General features: G+C 33.0%; 1 protein-coding gene across 1 annotated transcript in view; it reads left to right on the plus strand.

Annotated features, from left to right (window-relative positions):
• CEP85L (centrosomal protein 85L) overlaps positions 1–15728 on the plus strand; it is a 110489-nt gene that overhangs the window by 85581 nt on the left and 9180 nt on the right. Inside the window, exons 7-10 of the mRNA XM_081044778.1 lie at positions 236–388; positions 2216–2370; positions 5396–5513; positions 6028–6078. Coding sequence (XP_080900904.1) covers positions 236–388; positions 2216–2370; positions 5396–5513; positions 6028–6078 — 477 coding nt within the window. The remainder of the gene's footprint in view (positions 1–235; positions 389–2215; positions 2371–5395; positions 5514–6027; positions 6079–15728) is intronic.

Genomic DNA, 15728 nt, shown 5'->3' on the forward strand with positions numbered 1-15728 from the left:
TGAAAGAAAATAAAAATTCCAAAAACTTGATTTCAGTGATATGAAAATTTGAAGAACTATGACTATTTGAGTTGATGGAGTGAGGGAAATCTTACTTGAGTTGGCGGTGGTGTTAACTGTGACCAGGACCTAACTGTTGGAGAATTTGGTGATGCCTGAGATTAGAGTGTTTGTTTTGTTACTGTGTTTTTAATGACACAAAACCATTGAAGATTCATAACCTTTTTTTTTTAAGCTTAAAACCAGAGATAGGTACATCAATAGCCTGAAAAAGAGGTGCCAGAAGGAATCTGAACAAAACAAAGAAAAGCAGAGAAGAATCGAGACCTTGGAAAAGTATCTGGCTGATCTTCCAACTCTAGATGATGTACAGAGTCAGGGTCTACAGGTAACATGAAACAAAATGCTCGTTTTTAAATGACGTGAAAATGTTTTAAGTTGATGTTTTAGAAATTTCTTTTTTTTTGTTGTTTAGAGTTTAATAGGCATGCCTTTACTTTTTAAGATTTTTATTAAAATATAGCTAACATACAATATGTTAAGGTATGTTTAAGGTATACACCATAGTTATTCACTATTTATATACCTAAAGAAGTGATCTCCATGATAAGTCCAACAACCATCTGACACTGTACCATGCTATCACAATATTATTGACTCTATTCCCTACACTGTATATTACATCTTAATTTTTCCTTAAGCACTTCTTATATTTTATTCTATGACCTCCACTTAGTCTTCTTTTCTGACCATTTTCCTTTCTTAATGTCATCAATGTCTTTCTGCCAACTCTTTGAGACCTGGCCTCTTGAAATATTATTTATAAACCCATTAAACCTACTCTTCAGTTTTTGTTTTATTTTTTTACTCTTCAGTTTTATTCTCTAAATCTTTTTAGTCATGGGATTTTCAGCCTGTGCACTATTATTGACATTGAGGGTGGATAATTTTTTGTTATGGAAATCTGTCCTGTACATTAAAGGATGCTTATAGCACTTCTGCCCTCTGTCTACTTGATACCAACGGTACTGCTCTGCCCCTTCCCCGTCACCCCCCAGAAATTGTCTACAGATATTTCCAAATGTCAAATGTCCCCTGGGGCAGATACTGCTCCCAGTTGAGGATCATTGGTCTAATCCACGGTGTGTCATTGTTATGCAGCTCTAGACCTACAACACATTCTCTGTTTAATTTATAAATTGTAAAACTAAGAGAGGGTAACATCACGAAGGAACTACAGAAGGAGCACAGGAGTTTGCATGAGTAAGAACAGCAAGGAATATAGATTTAAAAACATGCATTCATACCACCATATACCCATTAGGATGGCTAATATCAAAAAAGCAGAAAGTAACAAGCATTGGCAAAATGATGTGGAGAAATCAGAATCCTTATGCACTTGGTGGGAATGTAAAATGGTGTAGCCATTATGGGAAACCATATGACAGTTCATCAAAAAATTGAAAATGGAATTACCATATGATTTATCAATTCCACTTCTGGGTATATACCCAAAAGAATTAAAATCAGGGTTTCAAACAGATGTTTGTGCATGATGCATGTTCACAACAGCGTTATTTGCAATAATCAAAAGGTAGAGACAACCCAGTGTCCATTGACAAATGATGTGGCATATGATTATACATACAATTCAGTCTTAAAAAAGAAGGAAATTCTGGCACATGCAAGTGAAACAATCCAGTCACAAAAAGATAAATAGTGTATGAGGTACCTATAGTAGTTCAAATTCTGAGAGACAAAAAGTCAAAGGGTGTTTGCCAGGGGTAGAGGGGAAGAGGTGGATGGGGAATTGTTAATGGGTATGGAGTTTGTTTTGCAAGATGAAAATAGTTCTGGTGATTAGTTACAACAATGTGAATGTACTTAACATTACTGAAATGTCCACTTAAAATGGTTAAAGTAGTCATTTTATGTTATGTATATTTTACCACAATTTAAAAAATAGCCCAAATTGAGAACATGCGCCTTTCTCTCTGTTTTCTAGAAATTTTGACCCCGTTCTCCTCTTCTCCACAATTCCGTTCTCCCACCTCCCTTTATATGGAGGAGGAGATTAAAGTATTATCAAGTAGATGAAATTAAGATGGTGTGATTTTAACCATAGTCTATTAATCCTTGAGAACACAGTAACATATTCTAGTAGACACACATTTAATAGTCCATGTTTTATGAACCTTAAAAAATTTTTCTTTAGCTGCAGGTTTTAGAAGAAAAAAACAAGAATTTGCAAAAGACTTTGATAGATATGGAAAAACAGATTGAAGATATAAAAAAACAGTGTCAAGAGAAAGAGACACAGTTAATATGCCAGAAAAAGAAAGAAAAGGAGTTGGTAACTACAGTTCAAAGGTAAGAAAACCTTCAGTAATTCTTTTATGTTATTTTTTTCATAAAGCATTTCAATTAAGATAATTTGTAATTATTACTCTATTATTCTTCTTAAAGATGTACAATTAACAACCAGAAGTATTGTGCCATTGAAATAGGTTGTCTCAGTTTAACATTTCAATGCAGCATACACCTTGTCAAAGGTTTAAGATGAGAATAGTAAAAAAAGAAAAAGGAAATTTGGAATTTGGAAACTATCTGATGGCTTTGTTATAAGATAAGTAAAAAATTCAAATAACAAAAAGAGGGCCCACATACTCAAAGTGCACTACTCAATAAGATATGTCAAAATGAAGTAAATTAATAGTTAGAATTATAGTGAATATCATTTTTTAGTTTATTTAGCTAAAATATTTAACCTAGGAAATTACTCTCAGATTCCTAGAAAACCTGGAGAACTATTTGTATATGCATGTACATGTACTCTCTGTTTTATAAAACTTAATAGGTTATCAACCACAGATACATCAAACTATCCTGAAGAATAAGACAACAAAGCACCAAAAAACTAAATTTAAGAAATGCATTCTTTACACTTGTATCAATTATATATTACTCAGTGTATTCTCAGCTGTTTAATCAAAATCATCTGATAATTCCATGTTAATATTGCTTTCCTACTACTTTCTTAAATATGCCTGGTTTTATCCCCTTTTTTTCCCTTGGATTTTAGTGCAGATAATTCTAATTTCTGGGACAACTCAGTCTTCAGTATTTCTAAAGTCAGCCCCACCCCCATTTGTATACTTTTGACTCCACCTTTATTATTTTCTGCTTTCTTGCTCCTTGATTTCCCCTTTTATAACTCACCTTATATCCTCCTATTCTTTAGTCTCAAAACAGATTTCTGACCTACGTTAATTCAACCATGTATCTTTTTCTTTAATCTTATTGATGTATCTATTCTGTTTTATAGGGCATTATGATCATAAACTCAATATGTGTTTTTTTATGAATACAGAATTAGGAACACCTGAAAATAATTTGAGTGTTTGTTTTTGTTCCGTTCTGTGCTTTTACATATTTAATATATTTTATACCTACCCTTTTATTTAGATTTTCTCTTTTATGTTTTTCGACAATATTGAGCCTAGTATTCTTGATTTGGAAAGATTTAATATGATGCATTTCAGAACATATTTTCCATTTCTTAACTTTTTCTCCACACGCTCTGAGAGGATATTACCCCAGAAAACTTCTCTTGATTTCAAATAGATGCAAAGGACCAAAGGTCTATAATTCTTTAATACTTGTGTGTGTATGGTATCACTTGACTTTGGGGGTAGGGGTGATATTGCAGTTTCCTCAGCTATACGACATAGTATTCCTTATGCTCAGAAGAACTTCTGATGTAATGCATTATATTATTACAGTTTTCTGTTTTTATATACTATTTTTTCCTGCTTTATGAATACATAAGAATTTGGGGGATTTAAAAATGAAATAAGAAAAGTTTTCTGTTAGAAATGAAAATGTAAGTAAATACATGGATGGGATCCCTGTAATGCAATAGTTGGTACCTTTGCTGTTCAAGAGATTTATACTTTTCTAAGTGAGCATGCTTCATAGCATAAACAAAATGAAAATGGATACCTGAAAGAAGACTTATTTGGTATTTTTTTATGACAGTACATTTTTCCCTCTTCATAGCTGGCTCCTTTTTTTTAAATATGAAAAATCTTGATAGTTTTAATGTAAGTTATTTCTGTTAGAATGTTACAGGTACATATTAGTGTCTTGACACTGAATTGGGAAAAAAACTTATTCTGAAATAAATAATGTGTTTTTCACTTTCAGACTGAAAAAGCAAACTTTTTTATGACAAATAATATTTTATTACAAAGCAGTATACTATGTTTGTAATATATAAAATCTTCTCTGGTGCCATTATTTATCAACAGATCTGAAGCCCTGATTGTATCATTTAGAACTGTCAATTCTTTGTCCACAATCTAGATATTGTATTTCTTCTTTTCTTTTGGATGGCAGGTTAGCCATAATACTTGGAAGAAGAAAAATAATGAAAACAATCAAAACCCAAATAAGACAGAATCCATTTCTTTTAGTACTCTGCGACTCTTGAGTATGATCACAGGCTAAAGCAGAGCTATTCCTAGGTTTGCCCTCCTGTTACATTTTGGTTTGGGTTATTATTATAAATGGTATATACCGTTCTTTTTAACCCAAACATAACTATTCTTTCTCAAGCTAATATCTTTCCCCTGCTTTATCCTTTTATTGTTTTTTTAAAAAATTAAAGTTTATTGGGGTGACAATTATTAGTGAAGTTACATTGATTTCAGGTATACAATTCTGTATTACATCATCTATATATCACATTGTGTGTTCACCACCCAGGGTCTGTTCTCTTTCCAACACCATATATTTGATCCCCTTTACCCTTTTAATGTACCAAAGGTGCTTCCTTTTGTTGTTTCCTCTTCTAAAATGCAACTCCGTGCCACGGATAGCATGAGAAACTGTTAGGCAAGTAATACATATATTAGATTGCTGCTCTTATAAATGAAAGAGAAATATAATTCTGCTGATTTAGGCAGCTGTCTTTACAAACAAACTTTTGTTGAGCTCAGAATGAAGGGCAAAGACATATATTCATGTATTTAGGCTCCTTTTAACAATCATCTTAACCAAGGAACTCTTCTTTTAGGAGAGAGGGAAAGAAGAGGGCTTAGATTGCAGAGCTCAGGGATTTCACTAGGGCCTGAGAGTGTCACTTACTAAGCAACTCTTGATTCTGGTCTCAAATTTGTCATTTTTGAAAAGATGATCAGCCTCCATTATACTTCTTATGTGTATTAAATATAGGTATGGGAACTTATTCAAATACTGTCTGTAGGTTTCATTATTGTTTGATTAAAAAATACTATAACCCCTAAGAAGGGGCTTCATTCTTTGTTGAAGTCTTCTACTAAAGTCAGCACACAGAGCTTATTTTCTTCATATAATTGTCTTTAAAACAAAACAGTTTGCAGCAAAAAGTAGAAAGATGCCTTGAAGATGGAATCCGCCTTCCAATGTTAGATGCAAAACAGCTTCAGAATGAAAATGATAACCTGAGAGAACAAAATGAGAATGCTAGTAAGGTCAGTACATATCTTTAATAATAAATGTGAAATCTGGACTATGTGGATATGTGTGTATCAACATATAATTTATAGTTATTTATATTTTGCTAATATTTAATAGCTTATGGAGTTTTTAATTTAAATGTTTTATTTAGCAAGAAAATAGGAATTTAAGTAAATTTAAATAAAAACCAAACTAAGAAAATTATATTACTTCTTAATAAAAACAAAAGTATACCTTTTCCTTCCTAACTTATTCAAAGTCTGTTTCAAAATTATTTTTATAAATTGCATTACTTAACATTTTTATCAAGAAGTGGAAGACTTTTGCAGTTTTGCATATGTGATTCACATCATATGGCTTTCTAAAGGATATTTGGTGTGACTACTTTAAAAAAAAATTACACCCTGATGTTTAAAAAAATAAATTCATAATTCCCTGCGATTTTCTTTGTTTTCTTGAAATAGTAGGACTTTTAAAAATCAATAGAAAAATTATTTGATTCAGACTGATATATTTTGTGTGTTTTAGATAATAGACAGCCAACAAGATGAGATTGACAGAATGATGTTGGAAATTCAGGTAAGGAATGTTTTGTGCTTATTTTAAGCTTTATTAGCTATGTGCCAGTTTACTCTTAATGGTTAAATAACCTACAAATATTAAAGCATAAATGTATTTGCTTTAATACATATGTATTTGCTCTATACGTATGAAAACATTAATAGCACTTGGGGTGAAGTTGCAAATTCCTTAATATTAATCTTTCAGTTTTTTAGAATGAAAATGGTATTCAGTAAATCAGTTCTTCAAAAAATTGTAAAGATTGTCTTCCTCTATTCCTTGCTTGTTCTCTTTTTCATTGATTGTAGTATATAGCTACTATTGAGAACACATTTGGTTAAGCTTATCAATGATCTAACTAAAGATAATGGACTGTTTATAGCCTGTTATGACTGCAAGAACCCTTTCTCTTCTAATAATTCTATATATTATTCTGAGTTATCAAAGCATAATACTTTATTTACATATTTGTTTCTTTACCTCCTACTTAGTTTCTTGAAAGTGGAGACTATGGTAGATTATCTGCATATCCAGACTTTAGCGTGTCTGGCCCATAATACACAATCAAAAATTTGTGGATTAAATAGACTTTTATTCTCTGATTGAGTTGCCATATTTACTGAGTACCTTCTTATGTGCCAGGCACTGTCCTTGGCACCAGGGATTTATCAGTGAACAAGCAAGTTCCTGGCCAATCTAGTGGGGCGAGATCGAGAAAATGGAAATATATCAGTGATACATGCTGTTTAAAAAAAAAGTGTAAAAGGTAATGACAGTGTTGCATTAGATACAGTGGTGATGAAGTTTTTCCTGAGGAAATGAATTAAACAGAGATGTGAATGAAGAGAATCAGGGAGAAAGCATTACAGGTAGAGAGAGCAGCTTGGTGTACTCTGGACCGGCAAGATGGCTCCTGGTCTGGAGTGCAGTCACTGAGGTAGAGTGGTGAGAGGTGATGGTGGAAAGCAGCCTGGGACCAGATCACAACAGGGGTGTGTGTCTTTGTATGATGGAAAGCTATTGGACAAATTTTGCTGAATAAATATTTTTGTACCTTGTGATTCTAATATTTCATCTTTAAAATGGGAGTAAAAAAGGGAAAGGTAAATGGTTCGCATGTCAGAATTATGGACAGTCTACTTTGATTGTCTTTTGGCATATTAAATGATTTGTCAGTTTAATCAAACACTAGTCCAGTTGAACTACTGTTGTGGGTCTGCTGAATTGATTCACAGAGGTTATTCTTTAGTTTGTATTCCTACAGACTTAACTTCACTTGTTCTACAAACCAAATCACAAGATGGTTGGCTTTCCTTACCATTAATATCTGACTTACAGACCGTAATGAAAGGAATTTCTGTTTTACTTGGTAACGTTTTCTGAGAAGTAAATCTAGTAAAAGTTATCTCATTCCAAATTAAGGGCAGTCAATATTGTCCTCTGGCTTTGACATTTTGGTGGATAAGACTGGTAAGATTTTTATTTATCACATGCTATTTCTCATGTTATAGATGTTCAGGATATATTTACATTATTTGAAATGTGCATTTTCCCCATTTGTGGAGGCATCTTAATCCAATTTTAACACATTAACCAGGTCTTTTAGTCACATTAAGTATGTCGTAACTATATATGCAGAAGGATGTGCAATTATATGCCCTTTCATTCTTTGATCTTAAAATGTTTGAGTAGACATTCTTTTATTTCTTCAAACTAATTAGAGAATGAGAGTTAAATTAATGAGATGCATTTATTTCCAAAAATGTTTGGGCCCAGACAATACAATATGCTCTTTAATTCTATTATTTTGTGAAGCAGTGGCGCTTTGCCTCTCTCTCTCTTTCTTTCTCTCTTTCTCTCCTCTTAGCCATTCTGGCCATCTAGTTCTATAAATCTAGCACATCATTTGCTCAGAGAGAGACAGCAAATGTTGATAGCTATCCAACTTAGTTGTATTTATCAAGATATTATTTGAACAGAAAACTATGGATGAAGACAAATATGCCTCAGATAGTGAGAACGTTTTTCACTTACTGTTACTTGTTTAAACTTATTTTTCACCCTCTCACAGTTGAAAAAGCTAAGTTGGTTATTTGGTGCTTTGTGATGAATATAAAAGATGTGTACTCTGTACAAACCTGAAAATATTGCCCATTCTGAAAAAAATGAATACTAATTATTTCCCTAACATTAGAAACTGCAGAGAGAAACCTAAAGAGAACACTTTGTATTGGAAAGTATTCTTGTTGCTTTGTAGTACAGTTAATGGGCATATTATCAAGTTGGTACATATAATTAGAGCAGTTCCCTTCAATTACTAATTTTTCAAAACTTCCTATATTTCTCCCATCTGCTTACATAAAGAATGGCCAACCTTAAACCTGTATAGATTATGATGTCCTTTTCATATGCTATAGCAGTTTTTTAATTCCTTCCAATTTCTTTGCATAGCCAAAACGACACAAAATACTTTAAGGATAGCAGAGAGCTTCCCAACCATTTTTTAACATGAATTATGCATTTTAGCTCTCAATATAGTATTACATTTATTGTAAAATTTCACTGTCATTATGGTTTGCATGTTCTTTGTTCCTCCATGGTGCTGGGTGGTTGTTCCGTTTTAGAGTGTTTAGTAGACCAACAAACTTAGTATTATTAGAATTTCATAGGTTTTTTTTGATTAAAATTTATTGGGATGACAGTTGTTAGTAAAATTACATAGATTTCAGGTTCTAGAAGAAGGTAAATAGGGTCAAATAAATGGTGATGGAAGGAGAAGTGACTCTGGGTGGTGAACACATAATGTGAGATATAGATGATGTATTACAGAATTGTACACAGAATTTCAAGTTTTACTACTACTTTATGTCCCTTCAAACTATTGAAGAAATGAAACTTATTAAAAGTTTATTTGGCTGATTTGGAATATTGCATGGCCTTGGGTACAAGCAGGTTATTTTTACAGTTTAAATTTGGACACGAAAGAGAAAAATAAAACCCCTTGCTATGTTCATTTTATGTCCAATTTATAGGAGATAATAATACGGCAGTTAGAGTGAAAATGCTATATTTAAAATATAGCTATAGTTTACGACCTTGCACCAAAAGTCGAATAAATTCTTGTCTGGTTTAGGTCAATGGCAAGATTACTAATTCACAACTTTGAAAATGGGGGAGAAATCAGTCTTCTACTCATTATATTGTATTTATCGTTGAATATAGAAAAAGTAGTACTTCATGTAAAAGTATATGTTGATTTTGAAATTGAGTTCAGCGCTATAAAAATGTAGATTTATCTACTATTTTGTTCAACTGCCAAGATGATATTGTTAACTGGCATACTCATTGATCCTGTAGAAATACTGACTGACTTTACATCCATGAAACCAGCATAGTTAAACTGGCTTCTTCTATAGGCTTTTCTTCTGCCAGTATACCATATAAAAAGACATTTTGCACACAACATTTCTCATCATTTCCATAAATGTTGCTGTAGTCAGAATGGGAATGAATTCTTTGGGCATTAACTTACTTTCTTTTTATTCCTCAAAACATATTTCACCTACGTAATAAGCCTGTCTGTCTCCAGTGAGCTGTTATCAATGTAATCTTTTGGCAGAGGCAATACAGAGAAAAAAGTTTGTTATGTTTACTTGTTTTTTCTAACATGTTAAAATGTTTCCTCATTGAAAGAACTTAGGCATTTTAAATTGCATTTCTGAATTGATAGCTATTAATGATCATAATATCACAAAAGACAGAATGATGCTTTAAAGTTTATTAAGACTGTTCACTCTTAAAAGAAGTGTTGGAAACACCAATCTCAAAACCATGACAGTCTGTCCTATTTATAACACTTCAAGAGAAGATGTTTCCACTGCCTCAGAAGATTTTATTCCAGTTTTTAGTTAATCTGTCTTAAAGCCTTTATGTAGCAAGTTTCTTCAATAGAAATGATGGGAACATGGGTCAGAAGTCAATAGAATTGATTAGAATATAACTAGAATATAATGAAGTAGAATGTAACTTTTATGTAGCCTAAATATATATTGATTAATGCTTCTCATTATTTGATGTTTATCTCCTATTTTTATGTTATCCTATAATAGTTTTGTGATCCTAAATATTTCTTTCTTCCTAAAGTTCTTTTTAATTTTTAAAGTTTTACATATATGAAATTGCTTTATAATGCATGAAAAACTAAAAATATTCTTGTCAGAAATTAGTACTAATTTTTGAAAAACCTAACAGCCAAAAAAATGTCTTCTATCAAAGAAAAAATAGCTTTTTGAAAAATAAGCTTTCTCTAGTTTGTATTTATACAGAGAATAATCTTTAATGTACATGTAAGCCTGTTGCATGCACGTCATAGTTGTTGCTTAATTAAAATGTTAGAAAAATATGTAAAAGGTAGATTTAAGTAACTTTTGAAAAATCAGTTCTTTGTGTCTAAGGTAGGGAGTTGCAGGAAGGTAGTCAGCTCATTGAATCATGAAAGAAAATTCTTGAGCCTATGTTATGAGTGGTCACCAAACCTGTATGGATATTCAAATTCTTTGGAATGTTTTTAAAATATGATTTCTGGGCCCCATTATGAACCTAATGAATCAGTATCTCTGGGGTAAAGCTTGAAATATGTATTCTTAGCAAGTTCTTCAGGCAGTTCTTTCTTATAGCCTGGCAGCAGTCCTCGTTCTGGATCTTGGCTTGCCTTTCCAGTGTGGAACCCCTGCCCCAAAAGCTAGCACAAGGGCAACCATGGCCCTAGGATTCTCAATGGTACTGCACCTAAGGTAAAACCCCGTCCTATGAGAGAGCCTGAGCAGAAGGGAGCCCCCATGTTTTGCTGTACTTGCCTGGAACTTGGCCTCAGCTATAGGTACTGACGGCAGGATGAGAAATGCTGATGTTCTGCCCCTCCTGGGAAGATAGTTCTCCAACCGGAACTGTGAGAGTGCGGATGGAGTGGATTTTGTTTCAAATATCACAGATTTAAGGTGTTCTCACAGAGTTTTGGTAGATTTTCTTGGATATATGTGTTTCTTCATTTGCTGTATGCCCTTAGGACCATTTTCAGAAACTTTAAATGTGTTTTTCTAAAATAATTTTTACTAGGGAGAGTCGAAGGAGCTCCACATGCCATCATACTGGAGGCAGAACTCTCAATCAGATTGTTTTTAAAGTTATATCTGGTAGCAAGATGATAGTTAACTTAATGAAGGAATTTGAGCTGTACAAATATGACTACCTATGACTCTTGGGATTTGTTAATAGGCAGACAGCTAAGGTATTGTCTGCATACACACTGCATAATTTTGACAGTACTGGTTGGAAATTCTGATGAATTTGGAGCCTAGAAAGCTTGAATAACTTACTTGTGATCACACGCATGTAAGCTGTGGATCCAGAATCTAATCTGACTCCAAAATCTTATGCTGTTTAACTCTCCTTTCTCTCTCTTTTATTCCCACTGTTAACTTATTTATTATGGAGATTTAATTGACATATGGTATTATTTTAATAGTTTTAGGTGTGAAACATAATTTGTTATTTTTATGTATTCTAAAATGATCATCACCAATAAATCTAGTTTACATTCATCACTACATAGTTACAAATTTTTTTCTTATGATAAGAACTTTTAAAATCTACTCTTAGCAACTTTCAAATATACAATACAGTATTATTAATCACAGTCACCATGTTTTACATTATATCCCAGGAATTATAACTGGAAGTTCATACCTCTTACCCCTTTCACCTATTTTACACACCACCCCCCACCTGTGGCAACCACAATCTGTTCTCTGGTAGCTGTCTATAGTATTATAAGTATCTCACTTTGCATAATGCCCTCAAGGTCTAACCATGTTGTCACAAATGGCACGATATTCTTTATGGCTGAGTAATATTCCATTGTATATATACCACATTTTCTTTATCCATTCATCCATCCATCAGTGGACACTTAGGTTGTTTCCATGTCTTGGCTATTGTAAGTAATGCTACAATGAACATGGGGGTACATATATTGTTTGGGGGAAGCGGGGTTTTTTTTCCTTCAGATAAATACTCAGAATAGGAATTATTGGATCATATGATAGTTCTGTTTTTAATTTTTTTGGGAACCTCCTTCCATAGGACTGCACCCATTTGCATATCTACCAACAGTGCACCTGGGTTCCCTTTACTCTACATGCTCAACAACATTTGGTATTTCTTGTCTTTTTAATAATAGCTATCTTAACTGGTGTGGTTTTGATTTGCAGTTTCCTGCTGATTAGGGATGTTGAGCACTTTTTTGAGTATATGTTGGCCATCTGTATGTTTTCTTTGAAAAATGTCTATTCATAACATCTGCCCATTTTTTTTATCGGATTGTTTGGATTGCTATTGAGTTGTATGAGTTCTTTATATATTTTGCATATTAACCCCTTATCAGATATATGATTTGCATATATCTTCTCCCATCAGAAGATTGCCTTTTCACTTTGTTGATGGTTTCCTTTGCTGTGTAGCAGTTTTTTAATTTAATGCAATCCCCCACTTTTGTATTTTTGATGCCTCACTTTATTTCTTATCTTGTGTATTCATTAACAAAGTATAGTTATAGTTATTTCTACTACTTTTGTCTTTTAGCCTTCATATTAGTTTTCCACCACTTTTACAACATTAGATTATTTTGAATTTTACTATATATTTATCTTTATCAGTGAGATTTATACTTTCATGTTATCAATGAGTGCCCTTTCATTTCAGGTTAAAGAAGTCTCTTTAACATTTCTTGTAAGATCAGTTTAGTGTTGAAGTATTCCTTTAGGTTTTGCTTGTCTAGAAAACTTTATTCTTCAATTAGAAAGGACAGCTTGCTGGGTAGAGTATTCTTGGTTGGCAGTTCTTTTCTTTCAGCACTTTGAATATATCGTGCCACACCTTTCTGGCCTGCAAAAGTTCTAAAATTTTTCTGATAGTCTTATGCAGGTTACCTTGGATATGACAAGTTATTTGTCTTTTGCTGATTTTAAGATTCTCTCCTTGTCTTTAACTTTTACCAATGTAATTATAATGTGTTTTGGTGTGGGTCTCTTTGGGTTTCTCTTTTTTGAAAATCTCTTGGATCTGGATATCTGCTTCCTTTCTCAGGTAAGGGTAGTTTTCACCCATTATTTCCTCAGGTAAGTTTTCTGTCCCTTTCTCTTCTTTCTTCTTCTGAGACCTCTATAATGCAAATATTGGTTTGTTTGATATTGTCTCTTAAGCTGTCTTTACTCTTTTGCATTCCTTTTTTCTTTTTGCTACTCTGATTGGATAAATTCTCATGCCCTGTCTTTGAGTTCACTTATCCTTTCCTTTGATTCACCTAGTCTGATGTTGAGCCTTTATTGTATTTTTCAGTGCAGCTGCTGTATTCTTCAGGTCTGTAACTTCTATTTGGTACTTTCTTATATTTTCTCTCTCTTTGCTGAAATTGTCATTTTGTTCATGCATTGTTCTCCGGACTTTGGTGAGCATCTTTATGACTGTTATTTTGAACTCATTATCAAGTAAATCACTTATCTCTGTTTCATTAATGTCTTTTTTGAGGTTTATCTTGTTTCTTTCTTTGGAACATATTCCTTTGTTTCTTCATTTTCCTTGACTCTCTGTGGTAGTTTCTATGTGTTAGATAAAAAAGAGCCACTTCTCCCAGTCTGAAAGGAATGGCCTCATGTAGTAGATGAACTGTCTCTTAATTCATTGTTTTAAAGGCATTGTGAGAAAATATTATTAAAAGAATGCATCTCCCTTATTAATGCTTTCTAGATACCATTATTATCTTATTATTAAACATGCTACTTATTAATTGGTATTTCTTATGATAGTAACACTGTGATCTTACCTTTTGTGTGTAGTTACATACACTATTGCAAAAATAGTGTGCTTGTGTTGATAGAATCATAGCAATATGAAACCTTTCAGCTGTTCTCAGTAATAAATTTAAAATGATTGACTTATGCCTTGTTTCTAGATAATTGAAGTGTGTATAAATTTCAACCAAAAAAATCTCAGAGGAACTTGCTTTTTAAGGTTATTGTTGTCTGATTTACTTAACTAGATACAATAAATTTAAGACCTGTAATATAAATCCTATTAAAGATATAGACATGTTAGTAGACTAGTATATAAAAATTGGACAAAATATCTTATTAGATAGAAATCATTTTTCCATTCTACAACCTAGGGGTAAGTTTAGTTTTATTGTGATATTTATGTTAAGGTTTATTTTAAAGATGTAAATTATTTAAAAAAATATTATATCTTATTTCAAAAAAGGGGGTTTGTTTCTTTCCTTGAATTCTGTATCTGTGCTTCACTTGTGATCTTACCCACTCTCATGGCTTTAAATAATAATGCATGTGCTTACTCCTCCTTACTTTTCATCTCCAGCTCGTAATTCTCCCAACCTTACAACTTGTATGTCCAGTTGCCTACTTAACATCACGACTTGACATATCAGACATAAAATATCCCAAACTGAATTTCTTATCCCTGTCAGCAAAAAATAATAAACACTCTTACACCTTCCATATTTTCTATCTCTATAAATGGCAAATCTGCCTTTCAATTTAATCAGTCAGGAAGCTTAGACTTATTCTTGACTTCTCTCCTACCTCCCATTTGTGAGCAAATCTTTTACCTTCAAAATATACCTAGCATCTGGCCCTTTCTCCCAACAGCTACTGTTGCCACCTTGGTCCACGCTATCTTCGTTCTTTATCTAGATTATTTCTTCTTGCTTCCAGCCTTGCTTGCCTACAATCTAGTCTCATGAACCTGAGTGACCTATAAACAAAAATCAGATCAAGTTATATGTCTTCACAGAACCCTTCATTGGTTCCTCATTTTCTCCAGAGTAAAAATCAAAGTTCTTACACTGGCTTACAAGGCCTTACCCAGTCTGTTCCCCACACTTCCTTCCTTCTCTGAATTTATTTTACTAATTTTTGCCACCCTGACTCTCTTACTTTTCTCAAACACAGAAGTTACCCTCTGCCTCAGAACCTTAGCACTCTCTAGGTATCTGTGAGACAGACTTTCACCTCCTGCAAGCCTTTGCTCAGTTGTCACCTTTTTCATGAACCCTTACTCTATGCTTTTGAAATTCCAGTCTCCTTTCTCACCATGCTCTATTTGTTCTCCAAAGCGCTAGTCAAATTCTAATGTACAGTGGTATGTAACTTATATAGTTAGTATGTTATTTTCTTTGGTCTTTTTCCTCCTAGCAAAAGTTTCCCAGGGGCCAAGAATTTTGACTTATTCACTGATATGTCATCCAGTGCACAGATAGTGCTTGGCTATATTTTTCATAATGAATGACTGCATGAAGGAATGAGTTGGTGAAACTCTTGTATGGCATGTGTGTGTGTGCACTTGCACTATTTTGTGTGTGTGTGTGAGTGTTTACATAGTACAACTGCTAACATAAGTGTTTTTCTTAACATTCTTAAATTGTGCTTGTGGAGTATATAGAATCTGTTGGCTAAGGCACATCTGGCTTTCCTTTATTTGTATATGGGGCAAAAAAGGGTTAGCATTTCTGGATATTTACATCAAAACAACAAATATGTTTAAAACCATTTTCAACTTCAAGTATGATTGTGATAAATACCTGTAGGTTATTAACTTAG

Source organism: Rhinolophus hipposideros (assembly GCF_964194185.1).
Source record: "Rhinolophus hipposideros genome assembly, chromosome: 3".
Lineage (NCBI taxonomy): Eukaryota > Metazoa > Chordata > Mammalia > Chiroptera > Rhinolophidae > Rhinolophus > Rhinolophus hipposideros.